At 43.5% G+C, this 23,154-nt stretch overlaps 1 protein-coding gene across 1 annotated transcript in view; it reads right to left on the bottom strand.

Moving 5' to 3' along the window:
- Positions 1-1,484: 1,484 nt before the first annotated feature.
- SPATA16 (spermatogenesis associated 16) overlaps positions 1,485-23,154 on the bottom strand; it is a 70,461-nt gene continuing 48,791 nt past the window's right edge. Inside the window, exons 7-11 of the mRNA XM_065748416.1 lie at positions 22,111-22,257; positions 21,781-21,893; positions 15,463-15,627; positions 11,299-11,382; positions 1,485-1,700 (exon numbers count right to left, since the gene is read on the bottom strand). Coding sequence (XP_065604488.1) covers positions 1,485-1,700; positions 11,299-11,382; positions 15,463-15,627; positions 21,781-21,893; positions 22,111-22,257 — 725 coding nt within the window. The remainder of the gene's footprint in view (positions 1,701-11,298; positions 11,383-15,462; positions 15,628-21,780; positions 21,894-22,110; positions 22,258-23,154) is intronic.

Genomic DNA, 23,154 nt, shown 5'->3' with positions numbered 1-23,154 from the left:
GGTTTCTTTCATGTTCTGTGCTGTTTCATAGATGGTTTCTTCTGACAACTGTGTTAGTCTGTGGCTTTCTGGAGGCTAAAGGGTGCTGTAGCCAGATGTTGGCCCAGATGTTACAGGCACCTCGCAGACTGATTTGGGCAATAGCTTCTCTCTCTCACAGTGATGAACTGATCTGCAGCACCTTTTTTCCTGCCCTGTCCTGAGTATCAGCTATCTGGAAGGGAACTGCTGTACCATGTCTCAGGTCTGGGGTTCTCACTAAGCCCCTTGCAAAGATCACCTGTTTTCACTGCACTTTATTCTTGGCTCATTCATTCTGAGGCTTATCAATCTAAGTAAAAATGTATGATTTTCCATAAAATACTGCAGAACAGTAAGTTGGTTTACATCAAATTAAGAATATTTGCTTAAGAGCCTCATGATTTACCAAACTCCGTGTTGACTGTGACTTGATGATCCGTGGGGAGCAGTCTTACTGATTTAGTGTGTGTCTGCTCATCAAAGATGGATGATTGCCACTACGTGTCATAAAACTTCATCCGACAAAACCAACTCCATAGCAAAATAATGCTGTCTCCAAAGGGCAATAACTCTTCGTTTCTGTGTCCCACATGTTTAAGGCGCTCAAACTAGCTCAGGTTTTCTCCTTACCCTGTTAGCAGTGGAGCATCAAAGCTTGTGCCGGTCCTTTCTTGGTTTTAAAAATGCTTTTATGAGAGCTGGGAAGTTGGTCTGCAGCAGCTAAAAATCTGCAGGTTTTAAACTGGTATCTGTGATGGTTAAGTGGCTAATTAAGTGGTTAAATACCTTTGGGGTCCTGGATTTCTAATTAAATCCGAGTGCTGGAGAGTGGATTTTTCCTTTCTGACTTTGTCTTAAAGTCTCTTTTGAACAAGAATGTGTAAGGAAGTAAATCCCATTTTGATGGAGTGAGGTTATTTTCTTACAAAGGTTACAAAGGTTTCTTACATGGTTAATGAAAAGGAAGTGCCAGCCTTAGGAGGGGCTGAGTGCATCGATGCAGGATGCTGCTTGATGTCACCTGGTGAGGAGATCTCTGCTGAAAGGAAGGTCTTTTCATAAATAACATTTAAAGTTGTCCTCTGATGGAGGAGAATTCATCCTGAGGGCATGCAGAGCAAAGGACTCCACGTCTTCAGCCAAGGGGTGATGTTGAGCTCTCTTCCTTTGTTCAGATGTGCCCACCTGAGCCAGCAGGTAGCTGAGCTGTAACGCCAGCCAGTGCTCTGGAGCTGCATCCAAGCATGTCTGCAAACCACTGGAAGCCCTCTCCAGCTTTTTCCTGACGTATGTAGAGAAAAATGCATGGTTGGGTGTTACTGTTTAAATAAGGCAATTTGAACTAAGCCTTGACTGGATGTTTATTCCAGCCAGTTAAAGCTAATGAAGTGCAGGAGTGTCTTGCTCCCAGTACCCCACAGCGAGAGAAAGGCTCGTTAAGTGAGGAGGTGACTTGGGCTGACCTATCCATCAAATATGTGCGGTGCTAATTCTCTTGTTGGCTGTGTGGCCATGTCTTTAGGGCTGACAAGGGACAGCTTTGTACTTCCTGGGCTCTGATGTTGCTCTGTGCTTTGAAGCCTCTTCATTTTCCTCCTCTCCCTCTTCACTTCTCTCCGCTTTTTGTTCTTCAAGAAACTGTCTTCTGCTTGGTATAAGAAGTCTTCAATTATCACAATCTGCAATTACAAAGAAGTGTTAGAACCGTGTCCCTTCCCCTGTGGAAAAACATTAGAAACTTTTGCAATTAGTTTATTTCAGAACTAATTTTCATTTGGAAGAAAAACAGGTGAAGGCACCCCCGTACAATCGGCTGGAGTAACGGTACATGATTTTGTACTTTTTTTTTGTCCCTTTCCATTTGGATTTCAATTACTTCACTACTGTGGAATAGACTTCTTTCATTGAAATCTGTGCATTGAATGCGGGAATTTATCACAACTCTGTCTTTAAATGGCATTGAAAAACAGCCACTTTAAAAGGAAAGGATGATGAGGAAATTAATCTCAGGCAAGTCTTTCTTGATAAGAGAAGAGAACAGAGGCTTCTGGCATTTATATGCCAAAAATCAACACATAGAGAAAAATGAGTATTCTGCAGTGCCATGGCACGAACAATTTTTCTATTAAATCAAAATGAAGTTCTGAATAAATATGTTTTCCCATGAAATATAATTCACTGGAGAACACTGTAAAAGGAGAGATGACCTCGCTGTCCCCTGCAAATAAAAACATAATTATTCTAATAAAGAGAGTATTCCAGATAGCTTGCAGGGGTGTCTTCAAAACCAAAAATGAATGTCCATAGCAAAATATGCCCATTAATAGCACTGTGTGCAGGTATTCTGTAAATAGGTGCTGTTTATAACTTCCTGGCTATCTCTCTTCATTCAAACCCTTCATTGGCTGCTGAGATGTGCAGTGTTTCTGTATGGTGAAGATGAGATCCCTCTCCCTTTGCACTCAGTTATGCTCAGAACTTATATAATGTGAAGATCTAAAGAATCAATCTTCCAATTGCATTTTAAGCTGCAATCTTTAAAAGAAAAGAAAAAAAGTCCTAATCTGTCATCCTGACGCGTTCGGTGGAGCTTTGTGTCGTTAGTCACAATGCTGAGCATTGCCTGCAAATTAATCTGTGCAGGGCTTGCTGTTCTGTTTCTTCCTATATTGAGCTGCTGTGAAGGTGCTCCTCAGCCCTGAGCTTGGAGCAGTTCTGATATGATGAGTGTGCATGTGGTGAGGAGCAAACTAAGCAAGCAGAGGGGCTCATGGACAGTTGCTTCTGCTCCTCAGGGTGCTCAGAAGCTCTGCCTCCTCCTCCCCATGGAGCCTAGAGGGAACCAGGTGGGCACGTGCTCGTGGTTTGCTCCTTTGGTGCCATGAGGTCCCTTCTAATAGGAGCACTCCAAGGTCAGGGCTGGCTCTGCTATGGTGTGCTTGCATGGTGGATTAGGGAAAAGCATCATTATGCCAGGCTTATTTTTAAGGAGCTGAAATAAAAGCTCAGGCCATCATTGATCTGCCAGGAGCTGAGAAAGACAAATCGCTCTGTGCTGAGCTCCAGTCCAGGGGCTCAGCCGTACTGCAAACAAGCAAACCCCCAAGGCTGTTCTGCAACAGACCAAATTAAAATGTCTCTGTGACTTCCCCTGTGTTTATAAGGAACCCGTTAGATTTTGGGAGGAGAGCTTGTGTCTGAAAGAGCACAAAAGGTGTTAAGAAGAAGGGAAGTGGGAGGTACTAGGGAAGGAGTGATGTCCCCACCTCTCTTTTAGGGCCATTCTGTGCTGGGGTGCTCTGGTGTTCCTTCACAGCTCACTGCTGTCATGTACTTCTCATGTTTACAGAATACCTGTCAGCTCCAGCCCCTCAAATAAGTCCTAATATGGCATATCAGGGGTGGAAATAATAGTTGCTTACATAATTGCAATGCTACTGACACAGCTGAAGAGCTGATGATGTTATTTGCACAGTAGTGATGACATTCAAACCCTCGCTGACTTACAATTACACTGTATGCTCTGAGCCCTGCCATGATTTAAATTACCATACAAACACAATGAAAATACAGTCTCTTGACAAGATAAAGGGGAAAGGGGGGTGGCTTAAAAATGCTTTTTTGGTGGCTGTGGCGTTCAGTAGTGCTTATTCATGGCTTTTTAGCTTGCACATTTCATTCTAAGAAAGTAAATTGGAAGCATTATGTCCTGCCTTTTTGCCTTGATTTAAAACCTCCCGGTGCCTTCTCTGCTGCTGCTCAGCTCTGGTGAGCCACCTCTGGAGCTCTCAGGGGGAAATACTAATTTTTAAAATCAATGGCTTCACTTTTTTCTTTTTTTTCCCTGGAATGTCTTTTAAAGGGAATCTGTGTGGATAGGCGTTTGCAGGAAGGCAAACGTCACAGCCAGCCCAAATGTGACTGGTATTGGGAAAAGGATTTAGAAAGGCTTTGTGACCTGTTTCCAAGCACTGTGACTGCTGAGCCCAAGGTTGTGTAGCCAAACCCTTTAGCCTTTCTGTAGGCTCAAATGCCCCTGCACAGGGTAAAGCACTGGCAAAGCTCACCCTGTGAGGAGCCCTGCAGGGCTGCCTTGGAGCTCTTAGCAGGGTCCAAGGGAGGGTGATGAAGATGATGGTGAGGGGTCTGGAGCACAGGCCTTATGAGGCACAGCTGAGGGAGCTGGGATTATTCAGTCTGGAGAAGAGGAGGCTCAGTGGAGACCTTATTGCTCTCTGTAACTACCTGAAGGGAGGTTGTAGTGAGCTGGGGTTTGGCCTCTTCTCTCATGTAGCTAGTGTTAGGACAAGAGGGAATGGCTTTAAGTTTTACCGGGGAAATTCAGACTGGATGTTAGGAAATACTACTTCTCTGAAAGAGTGGTCAGGCACTGGAATGGGCTGCCCAGGGAGGTGGTGGAGCCACTGACCCTGGAGGTATTTAAGCAGCATTTATATGTTGTGTTGAGAAACATGGTTTAGTAAGAATGATTGGTGATAGGTGGATGGTTGGACTGGATGATCTTGTAGGTATTTTCTAATCTTGGTGATTCTATGATCAGATGGCTGGAGCTTCTCTACTACAAAGGAAGTTCAGGGAAGCTGGGCTTATTCAGCTTGGAAGGGGCTCCGGGGATACCTCATTGCAACCTTGTGGTACTTGAAGGAAGCTTACAAGCAGGATGTGGACTGACTTTTCATGCAGACTGATAGTGATGGGACAAGGGGGAATGGCTTTTCAATTAAAACAGGGAGGATTTATTACTCAGAGGGTGGTGAGGCCCTGCACCTGCTGCCCAGAGAGCTGTGGGTGCCCCATCCATGGAGGTGCTCAAGGGCTTGGATGTGCCCAAGGCAGCCTGATCTACAAGCTGGGAAATGTGCTCGTGGCAGGGGGTTGGAACTTGATGAACTTTAAGGACCCTTCCAACTTTTGTATGATTTCATTCACTACTGTTGCTGCCTCAGAAGAGTTTCTTGGCTCTGTCATTCTCAGAGAAAATCAGCTGGATGAGGTGGGTTGTGCCTACCTTTCCTCAGTGCCACACTTCAAGGTATTTTTGTACTGGTGCAGGGTGAGAAGGTGAAAAGCATAATTAGTGCACCAGAAGTACCTGGATGTGCTACAAGTCCGTTACTCTGCTCAGTTCAGAGTTTGTTGGGAAGAGAAAAAGATCTGTGGCCCATGCAGGTACTGAGGTGATCAGTTCATTCTTAGCTGAAACAGTTTTACATTGTTCTCAGAGATTGAGCAGAATGTGTAGATACTTATATTTTTAGAACATTGATCTCATGCAGTTCATGGCTGCAGGGAGAATACAGATCTGGGGATGAACTGCAGAGGGTCACAGAATCATTAAGGTTGGAAAAGACCATTAAGATCATCTACTCCAACTGTCAGGCAAGTTAAGGTAGGGTCTTGTCAGACAAGGTGAGGCAAGGTAGGGCTTTCAAAGGGATTAGGATTTGATCCAGACCCATGGGAGGTTTTGACAGCAGTATTGCATAGATCCACAGAACGATAAGGAGCAATGTGCATAAAAAGATTGCTGACCCTGCCCTTCTGCAGGTGTTTTCCGGGGATGGAGCTGGCACTCCTGCTCTCCATCAGATTTCATTACAAGGGACTTCAGGAGGGCTCTGAGACCACCTTGCTCTGCAAAGTAGGACTTCCTGGGGAGTTCCCCTCCACTGCTTTACTGCTAACACCCAATCAATGACTTCTCGGCACAGTGTTTGCTGTGAGCCATCCTGTTTACTCATGCTGTTTTTCACTGCAGTAACAATACCTGGTGGCAAGTGTTTATAGGGCTGGAGACCTTCTCTAGCAGAGGGCAGCAGGTAAGCTGGCTGCTCATTTATAAGTGACAGCATGATTAGCAAGGGCTGGGGGAATATTTATCTAAATCCCTACGCGGGGACTGTTAATGCCTGGAATTGCCTGTGATTTAACAGCCAGGCAGCTGCAACCAGCTACATTATTCTGTTGTTTGAGACATTTACTGCTCAATTGCCATATTTACTGGTATTTGAAATTATCCTAGTGACTTATCTCACCCTATGGCTTGGTGGAATAGAGCAAAGCCTTCCTCGTAACAAAACGCTCCTTTCCAATAGCATTATGAGTACTATTGTAGCTGTGATAGGCTGGGAATTATAAGTGATTAATAAGTGATATTAAGTGATTATAAATGATATTGTATTAGGCCAACTAATTTAGCTGAAAAAAAAAAGACAGGTGTAGAACAGCAAACTTGAAATTTCCCTGATCTGCTTCAGAGCTGAACAAGGCCTTACATGACCAAAATCTGTTTCTTAGTAGTTGTGTCCCCTGGTTTTCAGATTGCACTGCTGTCCTTGCTGTGACTGGGAGATATTCAGCGTGTGGTTCCTAAACAGCTCATCTGATGTCTGGAGTGTGGGGAACAGGCAGGATGCAGTCTTTCCTTACAGTATAGCTGGGGTCCGCACTGGTGAGGCATCTTCACTTCTCTTGTACATGAGGGGCAATGAGAGATTCACAAGTGTGGGAGCTGATTTTAGGGACCAGGAGTACCGCTAATTCCTGAAGCACACTGACATCTCTCTCTCACAGAAATAACTCTGCAAATGTCATCGTGCTTTTATTGTCCCCACAGTGGTTCTGCATTTACTAATGGGACTTTGGTTGTGGACCCTTCCTTTGTATTGCCTCTCATTCAGCAGGGAAGTTCTCATTTTCTATTCACACGCTCTCCTGACTTTCTCTGCCTGGTTTGAAAGCCCCTCTCAGTGCTGGGTTAAAAACTTCTTTGCCATAGTTAATTCTTGTGCCTTTCCAGGCTGTCACTAATTCTAAGTTCATCCTGTGCAGAATGTTTTAATATGTTTTCTCTAAACTTAGCATGTAGCCAACCTTTGACTAACTCTAATCAAAATTTAGCGCCTTGACCTGGTTGCTCTGCTCTTTGTTTCCTTTGCTTTCAGCCTTCTCATATCAGCACCACTAATATCATTTTCCTCTTCTATTTGCGCTTTCCTCTCTTTATTACACACTGCATGTTAGAGTTCCACTCCTCTTCCTGAAGACCTTCTTTTCCTATCCTTAGACATCCTTTGATTTTCCCCCTCCCTTTTCACAGTGGATCTGTGCATTCCTGAAATGAAACTTGCAAAGTCATATACACCCAATTGCAGTAGCCAGCCAAGTACTATTCAGCAGCGTGTCCACTTTCCATCAGCATTGTGTGAATCTCCCTCCTTGCTTCTCTGGCTGACCGAGGGCCTGGCAAGTCTATGGCCCTTTTCCATGGCTTGATTTTCAATTAAGAGATAATGTCAGTGGAAGAGCACAGGTCATGAGATGGTGTTCCCCTGCTGCTGCAGAAGGCAGAGGTGTAGTGAGCAGAGGTCAACCACTGAGAATCTCTGTGCCTGGCTGGAAGATTACATAATGTTAGGCTAATTTTACTTCATTTCACATTCACATCTATTAGTGCCGTTTTTGTTACATACTTATCCTTACGTAAGTTACATCTGTTCTTTTATGCACTCATCCATGTTTGCTCTGTTTTCAGATTTATGAAACAGGCATTCCACTGAGCTCAGCAAATGATGGGCATAATAACTTATCTACATTGCAAAGGATGTGATGCCCTTGAGGTAAACTCCGATGTGAAGGTTTTATGAAGTGTCTCACATGTAAAAGTGTTTATTTGCCAGCTCCTGTCTGTCCTTTGGCTGTTCAAATGATGTTAAGAGGATCCTATGAAACCACTATGAAAGCCTAGGGGCTAAACGGAGAAGTAGATCTACGTTATTATCTTCAGAGAAGCACAGCCATATTGGCACCTGCTGCCCTATTTGGCTCTTCCTCTCTTTATATGCCAGAAGTTTCTGGTTGCTGGGCTCTAAAGTATGTGTTCATTTAATGAAATGTCTCTCGCTGTAATATTGTGAGGCTTTATTAATGAATTTATTCTTATGAGGCAGGAAAGTGATCCCTCGTAATACTTCTTTTGAAAACTGTGGGAAGTGAAGGCTTTGTGGAGGAAAGGGAGGGCTTCCTGTCCCTTTGTGTATCTTGGATAACATAAACCTCTCCACATTTCCACAGCTGCTATAAAGTCCTGCAGCTCTCATACAGAGACCTGATTCCTTGAGTTACCCAGGGCCAAGCTTGATTGTGGGCCTTACATCTGCTGCATGGACTTGCCCAAATTGCTGATGCACAGTGTGTGCAGGGGCACAGGGGCTGCTGCTCCACCAGCCCCATCCCATGGGAGCTGGCGTCATCCAAGCTCACACTTATCAAGGGAGATACCCCAGAAAGTCTCAGTAAAATCCCAGAGAATAGGGATTTGAAGAGCCTGACCCAGCCCACATCTCCTTTCTGTTCTTCAAGGACCCCTGAGATGTGGTTCAGTCTCTGCAGGAGGAGGATTCTTCACCTGTGCTTTCTGGCCAGGTCCTGTGGCTGGACTCTGCAGCCCAGGCGTACTGAGAGAGGAGTGCTCTCAGCGGAGCTGTTCTCTTTTCTCTAGCTAATTGCTGGGTCATTTTTCTTTTCTTTGTATTGAATGCTTCCGAAAATAATTAGCCCATTTGAAAAATTATTGCACTTAAAAACATACATTTGTCAGCGAATCGGGTGAGCAGCACAGCGCCCAAAACACTTGAGGCTATGTATGCATTACTGCTTTGCCAGTCCTATAAGTTCAAAATTGCTCAGATTAATTTCAAACTAATTTGATAAGCCCTCTGCTGTGACAAAGGGAGAAGTGTTTGGATGTTGAGCTTTGTGCCCAGCTATGTCAGATTTCAGCCTGAATGACTTTTTATGGCTGACTCTGGAATATAAAGCTCTGAAAGCAGTGGTTTGTAATGGCAGTTCTGACAGACCCTTTAACCGTTTGGAAAATAGGCACAGATATAATTCTTCTGCATTAGAGAAAAATTGTGAGTGCTTTCATTAGGTGCAACAGCTGTTTCTATTGCAAGAGCCAAACTTCACTGGTGTTAGAGTCGCTGTCAGCTTCCCCAAGTTCTGCGTTTTATAACTCCTTTATGTTCCTTTTCACTTTCCAATATATGTAAATTAATTCAATAGCAAAAACACAAATAACTGCCTTTAACTGGATCTGTGAGAAGGCTCTTTGGAGCCACCTTCATGTGATGGGCCGTGAGAACCACTGGACTTTTCACAGTGGTTCCTGCAGTAATCTATGCCACGTCAGCTTTCAGCCATCAGATTTAGTCCCCCCTTTGTAGCGATCTCCTTAAGGTCCCTAAGCTGGTGTGACATTTTTAATTAGAGCTGATTTAAATGATACATAATAAAACTCACCCCCAACCAAGAACCAAGCTCCCCCTGAGTGCTTTCCTGCCTCCTCTATTATAAAAGACGATTTCTCTAGGGACACTCTGAATATGCTGAAATGAAATGTTGCAGGAAAGTAAAGAGGAAGAGAGGTGTTTGATGCTCTCTTTTTTCTTTTGAAATAATATAAAAAAAATTCTGTATTACGAAACAAACATTTAAGTTCTATTTGGAACAGGATGCCCCAAATCAGATGCAGTTACTCAAGCTGTCAAAAATGAAATGCAAAATTATGTTCTTAGCGCAAACAAATTTTGAAGCACAACATTTTAAAATGGCAGAGAGCAGATTTTCAGGCATGGAGCAAATCTGATTCCTAAATATAGAGTTATGCACAGCTTTGTGTGGTGTAATTTGGGATGCCTGTCCATTTTTAAATGTTAGCTTGATTTTTGGTTAAGATTATACTGACAGTTGAGGTATCCAGAGGAAAAGAAAGGACGTGCATTCAGAAGTATGAATGCACCAAAAAGGAAAAAGACGTTTTGTTGAATTTACAATGAGATAGTAGCTAGCCTGTTGGAAAAGGAAAACTGTGCCTAATACTTAGGTCTGTAGTCTGTGAATGGGAAGAAAAACTGCCAAAGTACAAGGAATAATGTATTTGTCAGTATATCACTGACTCTTTGCGTTCGTGTTGCTGTGAATGTTGGTTATACAGAGCAGAAAATGTGTGTGCAATTGATAAATAAATATAAATGCATATTGAACCCAACGTTTGCATTGCAAAGGCTTCTCTGCTGGCAGGTGTGAGATTCGGAGGATATCGTGGTGTGATGCAAAGCGATGTGAATATTTAATGTTTGGTGGTAGTTTTTTCATCTCATGAGCGTTCTAAAGAGGTGAAAACCAGGTGTTTCTTAATTTTGGGCAAGTCTTGGTTGCTTTCTGCAAATATTTGGTAGTTTGGAGACTTAGGAGCTGCCTGTCTGAGGGCTTTAATCCAAGGAGGAACTGTCTGAGGAACATTAATCCAAGTGACTCATAAATCGTGGCTCAGAGAGACCCTGCCCCCTCCACCTCCATTATTTGTTTCAGGTGCCTCCATCACCCCTCCTTGCTCTGCACATGCTTATGCAGTGCTGAGACCTGTCTATAAACCCTAAATACCAAAGCGGGGCAGTACTGAAACCTGCGAGCACCAACACTGCAGCCCTCTGTCCTTCCCTCGTGGTATGGGGTGAGCATGCATCCCAGACCCAACGGAGCCACGAAATCAGTGTCAGAGTGATGCTGTGACCCGATGGCGACATTTTCCCTTCCTGGTGACGCACTGCCATCCCTACTCACGGGAGGGGCCAAATGTCAATGGGACTGAATGCCCAGAGCGAATGGCTTTGGTTTGAAAGGGCTCTGTGCAAATGCAAGATGCTCCCATTACATCCCAACTCGACCTATTATTCATTACATGGGGTCAAATTCGTCTGCACAGAGAGCCAATGCACTTGACAAATCCTGCAAAAAATTGCCTTGCCCGGTTGCTGTGCAGAGCCTCGGAGAGGCATTCACATGGCTGTTCTGTCTCACATCGCCAAAGCCTCATTTGTGCTCCACTCAGGGACCTCATTTGTCTGGATGAATTTTGTTCCCCCGCAGCTCGCCCCCGACAATTAACACAGTACCTCGTACAACAAAGATGGAAGAGAATGGCGATTACCAGCCAAAAACAAGCGATGCGGGTTTCTTTTCATTAGCTAATTGCATGAGACTATTAACGTGGCCAAAGATCAGCAACGGGGCGAAAGCAAGGGATGAATATGTATTAGCGGGCAGCGCCGGAGCGCTCGGAGGGTTTGAGGCACGCGTCGGCTTTCACGTGGCACCCACTTCCCCTTCTACTCTGTGAGCAGCTCTGGCTCAGGTGGACATTTACTCCCCGAGGAACAATATGCTCCTCTGCCCTCTGCTGCAGGTTTTTACCTTCTCGATTTTATTCCACACACGTTCTTTATTGCTCCTTCTTCCTTCAAGGGTGTCCATGGCATCTGCCATTAACGACTGCAGCTGTGGCACCAAGATAAAAATTATCAGCGTGGAATTCGCACAGAAATAACTTCTCTAAATACACAGATTAAAACCTTATTAAAAAATCATTTGTACGCTGATGATTTTATTACTCATCTTTCACACAATGAGAACTGCCACCTCATCTTTGCTTCAGCCATTACGCTGTGTTATTGTGGATGGAAAATACTTAACAATGGGGGGAAAAAAAAACTCTGGAAAATTTGTATTTAAGCCTATGTGGCTTAAATGTATGTAGTAAATGTTTATACTTGGTAAAGGAAGACCTGGGCTGTAAAGAATAGAGGTCCCATATTTTATTCTCTGCCATCTGAGATATTCTGTGTTGTACATGGATGCTTTTTAGCATTTTCTCCCAAGGCTAATGCATCGTAATTTAGGGCAGCATGTAAAACTGCACGAGAGGACAACACTAAAGCTGAGATGCTTTTACTGTAGCTGGAAGTATCTAGCTTGTTTCCCCTTCTTTTACTATCCTCTTTCTTTGCAGACCCTCCTCCCCATCATTCAACACAGCACAACATAAAAACAAGGCTGGCAATTTCTAGTGTAAACTATAAAAAGAAGCTGTAGGAAAACGCTTGCTAATCTGTGCTTAGAGGGAAGGCTAAAATTCGGGTTTGTTGCTGTAATGCCTCTCCTTTCCCATGCACTAGAAAATGCTTTTGTTGCTCTCAAATCAGAGATGCAGGTCTGCCCTGTTTGGTTTATTCCAAAAGGCTTAGTTGCTTCTGGTGACTCTTCCCAGATTTGCTGCTCACCACAAGTCCATACAGACTGGATGATAACAACAGAGTGTGAGCATTCATACAGAAACTGTCTGAAGAGACTTGCTGTATCTATACAGGCAGCAGTCTGATGTGAGCACAAGAGGAGATGAAACTCAAAATGTCAGTGTTTAGGTTTAGCTGAGCAAGAGATGGACGTGCTGCCTTGAGATTCAGGGAATGGACTTCTATTCACTTCAGCTTTGTGTTCTGATTTTTGGAGTTAAAATTCTCTGCTTGTATCCTAGCACAGGACAGAGGATGCAGACGTCTTTAGAGGATGAACTCATTTTCAAACCTCAAAGTCAGTGTACAGGGGTTGGTTCTAGCCTGCTTTCGTGGTGCTTGTGCAGCCATTCGGTTGATTTTATTGGGTCAAATGTTTGATGAAAACTTTTTTAAGTTATGCGTCAGTATTCATAAAAAAACAAAACTGCAAATTTCTGCCTCTGATTCTAATGTGAAAAGAGTCAAGAAGCTGTCAGAAATTTTCCATCAGAATACTTCTATGGATAGATAATCTCCTTCTATGATATTCTATGACTCTGGAATAGATACAGCCCAGAGATTAAGGGTATTAAGGGCGGAAGAGGCGAAGCACAAATCCTGTGTCAGAACGGAACCAGGCAGAGAAGGGCAGGATGGCCATAGCTTATAACTGAGATGGCTGTTTGGAGCCATCCCCATCTTACATGGGCTGGGGAGCCTCAGCGGGGCAGAGACTGGGATGCTGGTCTCACATCCCACCCTCAATCAGGCCAGAGACTTCACTCCTTTGGGCAAGAAGGGAAACCAGGAAACACAGCCATTGAAGTTGGGTGGGTATTGGGTGTCCCAGAGAAAAGGGCCCAGGATCTGCTCTGGTTTTCCTTTTCATCATTCAGAGTTTGTCACTGGCTCTGCTGGTGGAGAAAATGAGAATGCAACAGGAGGGGACAGTTGGCAAACCTCAGTAAATCTCCCAAAGCTGATCATTTTTGGAAAATCCCCTCTAAGGAAGAAATGCTGTATTTTAATACCTTGTCCTCATTTGATTTTAAACCAAAAGACTTAAGTTCTCTTTTTTTATTAATAATTTTTTTAACAAGCGTTCATCTTGGTTTATCATCTACAAATAGGATGACAGTGAGATCATAAATCTCATATAAATTTTGTTTGGGGTTTTTCCTCCTTTCTATTCAACTGTTTGAGTTAACTGAGATCTTTATTCTCCCAGGGTCTGTGAATAAATACTCATCTAAAAAGGCCTCAGCTGAAATTCTCTGTGCTATAGATTAGGACTCTATTTATTTAGTTACAGGAAGACATTTACAGAGAAGAGTTTATAACTGAAATGCCTTTGGGATTCTTGCTGGATCAGTGCAAATTGCACTGTTATAAATTCAGCATGTTTTAAGCTTTATGCAACTTATACTGTGTGTGATAATAAACATTTGACATCTTTAGCATTTTCCAACCACACAGTTTAACTGCCTTCCCTGGCCACAAAAGCTCTTCTCCATTTTACCAATGCAAAGTCAGAATGACCTCGGAGGAATCACTTTAAATTTCTATTAGCACAAGTGAGATTAGAATTCGGCCAGCTGAGTATTCTCTGTGGAAAAAAATATCTTCAAAAGTACACAGATATCTCCCAGGAAAGTGGCGGAGGAGTGAGAAGCAGGTGGAGGGATTTGGCCACTGCCATCCTGTCCCCATGGCCATAGGCACCCAGATACAACCAAGATGGAGAACAACTTTTTACAGGGGCAGATAGTGAGAGGACAAGGGAGAATGGTTTAAAATTTCAATAGGAGAGATTTAGGTTAGATGTTCTGGGGAAAGTTTTTGCTTGGAGGTGTCCAGAGAGCTGTGGGTGCCCATCCCTGGAGGTGCCCTAGCCAGGCTGGGTGGCAGCCTGCATTGGTGGGAGCAGCCAGCCCACAGCAGGGCTTGGGAATGAGTCTCTTTAAAGGTCTCTTCCAATCCGTTCTGTGATTCAGCTGTGATGTGATCAGGCAAGCAGCTGTTAATGGCACCAGAGGAGCTGTGCCATGCAGGCTGGTGCCGCCAGGAGAGGCGAAGGCCATTAATTACTCCACAGTGAAGCAGCTCTGCACATTTGTGCTTGTAGCCCTGTGCCTTGATGCTGTTAGTGCCTGAAGTTTCCTAAAATATTCTGGCTACAAAGCATCTAAGCCTTCAATTGCACATACAGATATAGCTGACGGGAAGATGACAGGACAAAGGAAAAAAAAAGTGGATACTGAATTAATGCATTTTAATGCTCTGGACGGAATAGCTGGTAGAGATTTTCTGCCTGATTCTTTTAGGAGTCATTTTCACCCTGGGCTCTGTAAACAAAGCACAGGGGTTTCATTGAAAGGTTTCTGCCCTGTCCCTCAGACCTTGCAGGATGGATCCAGCCCCTGCTTTGAGGGCCCAGAGCCCTTGGGGATGGCCTGAAACCTTCCCAGAAATGTTCCCAGGCATGCAAGAACTGCACTCCGGGATGCAGGCAGCAGCATGATAGCCTGTTCGTAGCTGAGGATGTACTGAAAATATTGCAGCCTGGAGAAAGCCTATCACTGAATTATGTACCAATAACTCCAGAGCCTTTAGTCGGCCTTGAAGTGTGGGCTGGCTGAGGTTTAATACTAGCAAACTTGCACCAAAAGGAGACTATCTTGTAGGAACGCAGGCTCAGTGCTGTGCTGCTGCTTCTTGTCTGCAGTCCATCTCCTGCAGTCCCAGGCTGCCACTCGTCTCCGCAGCAAAAGGGGATTGAGGAGCCTTCATTCTGCAGCACTCAGGAACCCTGTAGGGGTGCAGATGGATCCCATGGGCCGGGTTTGGGAAGCCTTGAGAGTTTTTATTAGATCATAGTCTCCAAAACTGGGCTGCATTTACATGAGGGACAGAGCTAGGAATGGGAGGGTTTTGTCTCTTCTCCCTCCTCTCCTCTGGTTTAAGCAGATCTGGCCTGTGTTGCTGCAGATGGCTCCTGATGTTAGGTATCTCAGTGTAGCACAATCTGAATAATTGCAATCATTTTCCCAGACTGATTTGGGCAGGTCTGGGGGAAAAGAAGAGGTTTTAAAAATATGCCCACGGATGAGTCATGCTGGTTCTGTAAAAGTCATCCTTGCAGGTGATTAGCCCCTCTGAGAAGGCATTGCAGCAGGATTTTAAAGCTACCTTAGGTCCACACATTCAGAAAAATGACCCCCCTGAGAAAACTGCAGCGCAGCACTCTGCCCCAGCCCTCCATTCCCTGCAAAAGCCAAAACAAGGATTAGAAAGGAACACTCACCAGTTCAGCGTCCTGCTGAGTGATGTCCTGCAGATAAGGGATGGATGCTAGCTCAGCCATTGCTTGATTAATCACCTGGGACTGCTCCATGATTTGCTGTAGCCGGCCAAGGATGCTGGTGTAATGCAACTTCTCTACTGCACGTGAGCATGCACAGACATGGTCCTGTTCTCTCAGAGAAAGCAAGAGGGTCAGGTGGGAGTCGCAGAAAGCACGCTCATCTTTTCAGTCTTATGCCTTGAGGCTTATCAGCATATATATTTATTTGTGCTGGTAATACTATAAGCAGTATGGCATCCAGCACCTTTAAGATAATGCTTTTGACAATCTTAGAGAGGAGAAAAGTACTTTATTTTCGCAATCTCTCTAGTAGTACTAGAAAAATAAATATGTAGTCATAATATATGTGAAGGGGAGGGAGCAGATAACAAACATGAATGTAATTTTCTCAATTGGAAATGGCTTTTCCATAATACCCTCTGTTAAATATTATCTGACTGTTATGGATTGCCTTTAAAGTTTCAGTGAGGAGGTTGAGGAAACCATGCCATGTCTGAGCCTATGCTTTGTTTGCAGACTGGGGAAATCCACAGTTTTCAAATGCACAACCTTGAGGAGCTAACATCTGCAGAGGTGGTCTCTGATCCTCTGGGCACGTGGTAAATTAAAAGTGTGTGGATAGAGAAGCTCAGCCAAGTGCTTGCAAAAAATCTCAGCACTTGCTGAAATGTTTGATGGATGGCAGCCTTACTACCATATTTTCAAAAGTGTTCTGTTGCCAAAAATGCAAATGAACACCCTACTGAGATTTTCAAAAGCAATTTGGCCTAGATTCTCGACAAAATGTAGCCATTGCATATCTGTATACTCAGCCATTCTGAGTAAAATTTCCATTCATCTAATCAGGCTTGTGAATGTATTGAAGTGCTTGAAATTACAAGCATTGGCATAGATTTTCAGAACCACTTCCAGTATTTTTAGCAGACCTTTGTTCTGGCAGTTCCATATGGCGGCGTGCTGATGCTGCCATTCCCATACGCTTTGGTTCCCAGTTAGCTGACTTTAGGTCCCATCGTGTATTGAGCAGAGTGGAGTTTTGAAAGAAATGTATGTGGGTATCCTATTTTTTAAATTAACTTTTCTTGTCTGCTCCTGCTTGTCTGAATCTTTGGTCTTTTGATCTTGAGTTTGGTTTTGCAGAAATTGCACAGGGAGAGCATCAGGTGGTTATAGAAACAGTTATCAAACTGACTACATTGTGGTTGGACTAAGTGATCTTAGTGGTCATATTCAGCCTTAATGATTTCATGATTCTATAATTTTTATATCCAATCTAAGAATTCAATAGAGATGCTCTTCTTGTTTTCTAAACATCTTGTAAAAATCTTTAAGAAAAGAAAGCTTAGTCTCCTTTTAGCCCTAGGAAAATATGAATAGTCCTGGTACAGTTAATTTTACTCTTTTTAACATAGTTTACAGGGTAATTGTAGAGAAAGATAAAAACAAACAAAAAATGACCACACATTAGAGACCAATATCAGAAATCCAGATATAGTCTGTGAATTCCAGACAAGAAAGCAACTGAAAAAGAAAGAGCTGAGCCAATGAATGGTTATTTCCATCAGCATCATGCACTGCACAAGGAAGAGGAGCTCTGGTCAGCAGTTCTCTGAGAAATGCAGCTAGCTCCAGTCAGCTGTGTTTGAAGAGGTTAATTTAGACCCAAGTATCACGGAGCGGAGGTGCCAGCGTGTTAGGAGATACCTCTTTTGAGGGAAGTGTGGTTTGATTGGTCTATTAATGAAAATGCTAAGAGCTTATTATTCTTCTCAATAAATATAATGAAGGGATAAATTCTAAAGAGAGTAAACAACGGAAAAGTGAAGGAAGGAGATAAATGATGATGATAACAGAAGGACCATCATGTATAAATAGGTACAAGTAAGAATGGGGTGGAAATTAAGCCTCTTACAGTTCAGGTTGTTGAAGGTTTTCATTGTGTTGCAGCAAGAGTAAAAACATCAGAAAGCTCAATGAGTTCTAAGATGAACTTTACTCAAGAGCAAGTTATTAAGCGATTTGACTTGGGGAGCCAAAGTCAGAACTTACCAGTCCTACCTCCTTAAGAACTTCTGTTAGCCCATCTCTAAGAGGGCAGACCAGGACAACCCGATGATAAGTATTTATTTCACTTGAAAAGTCCCTTTCTGGGGGCCTGATCTAGTATTGTTGAAGACATCAGAAAGGAAAAAAGATTTCTGCGATCTCTGACATGCAAAACTGTAAGTCCAACACAGTCTAGTTAGTATGGCACTAGAGCAAGGAAAAAAACTTCCTTCCAGTTGTGCCAGGGGAGGTTCTGGTTGGATATTAGGAAGAACTCCAAAAGAGTGGTGATGCATTGGGATGGACTGCCCAGTGATGTGGCTGTCACTGTCCCTGGAGGCGTTTAAGCAAAGGATAGATGTAATGCTTAGTGACATGGTCAGCAGACAATACTGATGGTAGGTGGATGGTTGGACTAGATGAGGTCTTTGCTTTGCTAACCTTAATGATTCAAGGGTTCTAAACGGGGCAGGGGAGCCCCATCTCCAAGTAATCAGTGTGTGATGGCCGCATGGCTTTGTAACCAGATACAGCTGTGAGCATTAAAATAAGGAGAAGCAATCAGTTAAAAAGAACTCTTATCAATGAGAAGTAGTCACACAGCACTGTAAGTGCAGCAAAAGGTTTTTCTCTGCCACTCTTGAAATCCACCCAAAACCTTTTCGTGCAAGCACCAAGCAATGAGTCTATTGAGCTGTCAACTGCGGAGCAGGTAAGAATCCTCTCTCACTGTGTAGTGTCTGTTGGGGGCTTCTCAAATGACTCGGAGAGTAAAAGCAGAAATAAAGCAATTTTTTCCCCAATTCTTCAGAAACATATTAGAGCATGTCACGTAGCTGTGGGACACAAATTGTGCATCTGTGCCAAAATGGACATAGTCGGGCTGTACAAGTTTATAATAGGTAGGAAATAAATAACCCATAGTAGAGTTTAAAATAAATAAATAAAAAACAACAGATTAGAGGAGGTTGAACTTAGAGGTGGTGTTTCAGTGACAATGAAAAATGCAGAAAGAGAAAGTAAATAACTGCTGCTGGCAGGAGAAAAAAACCCAAAGGGAAGCGAACCACATGATGAGAATTATATGAACGATAGCAGGATTCAAGGGGCTGTAAGCTGCAGTAAAGAACATAATAAAGTGGCCAAGCAATCAGATGGAGATGAAACCAGCTCGGGTAGGTGCAGAGGAGGTTAAGCAAAGAGCAAGCATTAATAGACACTTCAGTGGGAGAGTCAGCTCCTTTACTGATGTGTTCCTTCAGGTATTGAGAATCTGGGGATGGAGCCCTGCTTTTTGCTTTTCTCTGTATTCCAGATAGGAGTCATCCCTTCTGCTATTTCTGCTTATAAAGCTGAATTACTGAGTGCCAGGAGTGCTAAAACAAAGTGATGTGTATGAGAGCCCCAGCTGACCAGCCACATCGGCAGTATGTGCACCAACTTTGCCAAGGTTGGGGTGCCCTTCGGTGCCCAAAATCTGAATGAAGTTGTGCTTCACAAACAGCTCCAAGTGTATCGCAATAACAGGCAGACAAATCCATCATTATATTTCTCTACAGCCCTTGGTATGCTCCAGAAAATGTTTGTACTGAAATTTGAACGCAGTGGATGCTTTACCTCTATTAAAAAAAAAATAGACAAGAGAACAGTGAGATCTGTACATTGTATGTGAATCACACAGCCGGTTTTGTTCACCCATATCATGGTCTAACAAGCCCTGCTGGCCCCTCTGTTTCTCCTGTAAAGCACCGTTATGTGCCACTGACGTGGGAGAAAGGCAAACTCGGTGCATCCAAAGCAGCAAGAACGAACCCAGTAAAATCCCTTGATGCAACAACCACTTGTCAGCACTGGTAATCTGGGTCATGATACAAGTAGGTGGAAGTCTGACTGATACAGCTGTTTAAGGGAAACCAAATAACCTCTGGGTCATGGCACTCATTTCTGGGCAGATGGGGGCTGTGGAGTTTGCCACCAGCAGCAGTGACAGCACATGGGACCAGGCTGCTGCACCCTCCCTTCTGCTTCTTGCTTTACAGTACACAAATGTCCCTTGGAGCTGAATGGGACTGGCTGTTCTTTATGAAGATGAGAGGGCAAATGAGAAACGCTCTGCTTTTTTAATCATTAGCTTCATGTCTCACCAACAGTCGTGTGTGTACAAATCGTATAATTAACTGTAAGCTGTGGAGCTGCAAAAAGGAGCTGGCAGAACTGGTATTGAGTGTGTAGCCATTGCTTAATAAGCTCTTCTTTAGCACTGAGGTGCTTTGGTGGAAAAAATCGTATTAGGACAAGCATAGAGTGCACGTTCGTGTTTGCAAATGAAGCCGGGGTCAAAAGGAATCTTTCATTCCTTGTTCCTGTGTGCTATTAAAAATAAATATCTTCCCTTACTGTCTTAAAGCAAATTTTAAAGCTAATGTCTGTATCCAGAGTTTGTCTCGCAGAAGTCCTTAGTTCCACTTGGGTGTGATGGATGGCTGGTGGAATCGTAGTTCTAGCTTGAAGAGGATTTTGGAATACTGTCAAGGAAACAAAGGTGGCCAAATCTCTGCCAGGCCCACAGAGAGATTTTAATCACCAGCAGCAGATCAGCTCTGGCTCTGTGCCTATCTGTGTTATCAGGTGTAACTCGCTCTGTCAGTTGCTCTTTGGGTCAGAGGTTCTGTCTCACCTCTATTATTCATTGCTATAAAAACTGAAGGGGCAGTGAATGCATTTCTACCACTAAGGGGTGTGGCAGTGGTTGTTCTAACCCAGTGATAGGTCCTTTTATCTTGGGGATTTTCCCCTCTCCATCACAGCTCCCGTGGTGGTGCCCTGGTGACTGTTCATAGATTCATAGGTGCAAATTCTCTTGTGGAATGGGGTAATCAGAAGGAATCCAAAAGATATCACAGTTTAAATTTTTTCTCTTTCTGATAAGTAGAAAATGAATAGCTGCAATGCTAGAACCTTGCCTCTGAAAGCTCAGCATCAGGACATAAGACTCAAAAACCAACCAACCAACCAGACCTAGGAATTGTACTGGGGCTCTGAGGTGGACAGGGGTTTTATTCTGTGCCAGCAGCCAGCCCTCCCTCTGTTAGTACTTCTGGCTTCGTAGCTGTTGGAAGCACAATGCAGGTGGCAATAACAGCTACTTCTGCAGAGATGCCTCTCCTATCAGCCTGCACATCTATCCCCTGGGCTTTGGTCAGCTAGAGGAAGCAGCCCATGGCTTCAGGAAGGAACAGGGAAGCAGCAGCAGTGAGTTTCCTGGGGCCTCGTGCCCTCAGGCTGAAGCGATGCTTTGAGTGCCCGTTTTGGCACAGCATGGAGCACCTTCACCTCCTGCCAAGCCTGTGAGTTCAAGCACTTACGTTGTTTCATCAGTAGCTCTCTGAGATTAAATGAGACACAGATTCCCCAAATACCCAACTAATGTTTCTTCCTTGCTAGAGGTTGCTAAGTAGCAGGCTTTTTTTTTTTTTTTTTGTCAACCTCCTATCTGGTATCAAAACCTAAGAATATAAATCCTATGATTTGCTGAGACACCCTTGATGAGGAAATGGCTCTGATTCCTGCAACACACAGAAAACTGAAAAACGGTTATTGCTAAGGAAAAAGTGTTAACATTAGCATTTACAATCTGCGGAGGAGAGGCTTCTTCCACTTATTTTCAGGAGAATAATTTCAGAATTGAATTAAAACAGTCTAGTCTACATGCAAATTTGATTTTTGACCTTTTGTGCTAATCAAAAGCCATGGTGCTAAAAAGCTGTGTACATTATTGCAAAAAGTATGGGCTAGAATTAACTACTATACCTTCAATATGTTTGTAACAGATTTGAAGGTTATTTCACATACTTTATTACGTAGGGATCAAGATCTAAATCGCTAGAAATGATTCAAGTAGTGATTATTAACTCTTAATGGAGAGCCTCGTGATGTGTGTAGAGTATTATGGGTATTAAACACGGAGTAATTTTGGTGGTTGAAGTAGGGATATTATATAATTGGACATAAAGACTGAAGAAAATCAAATATGAAGTAATTTTAAACTGGATGCACTTAAACAATTAGGGCTACTTTTAAACAGTACCTAGACCCCAACTGGACTCTACTTCTACTGCAATTTGCTGAGCATTGCTGGCCACAAGATCATTCCCATGCAGTGGCTGCTGCCACCACACACACAATAAAGCAGTGATGGAAGGTTGTACCCACAGTTAATTTGGTGCTTCTTATAAAATCCATGACTGGCACGATCTGTTTCCCAATGGTCTCCCACCGTCTTCTGAATTCTTCCTCTGGGAGTGTACTGAAAGGTTCTTTGCAGTCTAGGAAATGAAAGCACAAATGCATATGCTGTGTTTCTTCAGGTACATTTTGGATAGAGGATCTATGGGTAAACCAGAGCAGAAGGGGGGGGAAGAGGCTGATGGAGGCAGGGATGCAGGCACAGAGAAATGGGACCGGAGCCCTGCTCCCATCACTCAGAAGGGGATTGAGGAGGTCACTCCTGAGCTATGACAGCTATTAAGCAAGTTGGCGTACCTGAAAAGATTGGCAGCTTTCTACTTGACAGCTTTTCCAAGATTTTTCCAATTTGTTTGTTTCTGAAACCCAGAGTGAGTAAGTACTGCTGGGGAGGGGAGGAAGACCACTCAGTTGTCTGTGGCAATATATGAAGTCCGAGAGGATCTGGAATACAAAAATGAAAATAACTTCCAGTCACATTTTTTTTTCAGCTGCAAAAAAAGGTTTGTTTGTGTGTTTGTTTTTAAGGAAAAAAGTAGGGAGTCTAAGAAGGGATGAAATGTAATTGAGAAGGCTTGCCAAAATGAAGATGCCTCCAAAAAACCCTCCAGCTGCAAGGGGGTTTTGAAATTCCAGACTTTGCAACCTTTTCCATCAGCAGCTTCCATTTTGCTGATGCATTGGATAAAACTTGCTCTTTCTGTTTATACGCTTTTCAGTGCTGATCATCCAAAGCATTAATAACTCAACGTTCCATTAACTGTAACATCCTTATTTTTTTAACTGCAAAACAAGCTGAAGTTGTTTGCTGAATTTATGAAGCTTGATTTCCTCCAGCTTTGTGCTTTTACCATCACCACCACCATAGTGGCATGTGATGACGTGCTGTGGCTTCACAGGAGTTTGCTAGGCCCTGCCAGAACCCAGGGTGTGCTGCCCTGACCTGAGTGAGAACAGATGCTCAGAGTGAGAGCATAAACCACCTTTTCTTGGGGAACTACACCAGCCCTTTCTTTCTCTCCTTCCCCTGCAAAAAATAAACCTAGATTGAATGTCAGTGTCACTTTCTACAAAGGAGTGCTCTGTTTTCAGTGAGCTCTGCTTTTAAGATGCCAGGCTGCGCGGTCACAGTGACAAATGGAGAACCCCATTTGGAGCTCCCCAGCCTTACCCGTACATAAATCAAAGCGAGTGGACCTGATATTTCCCTTGCAGCTGTTCAGCTTCTGATGGATCCTCAATTTTGAAACAAACTGCATTGTATGCTTGGATTTAAATGCGTGTCTGCTTCTCTTCCTTGGCAATAAGGAAAAATTTGAAATCAATCCAGTCGTTGCATTA

Source organism: Cyrtonyx montezumae, unplaced genomic scaffold, assembly GCF_038088225.1.
Source record: "Cyrtonyx montezumae isolate F1298 unplaced genomic scaffold, pur_monq_1.0 scaffold_5, whole genome shotgun sequence".
In the NCBI taxonomy this organism is placed as follows: Eukaryota; Metazoa; Chordata; class Aves; order Galliformes; family Odontophoridae; genus Cyrtonyx; species Cyrtonyx montezumae.
This window is presented reverse-complemented; position numbering and strand designations above follow the sequence as displayed.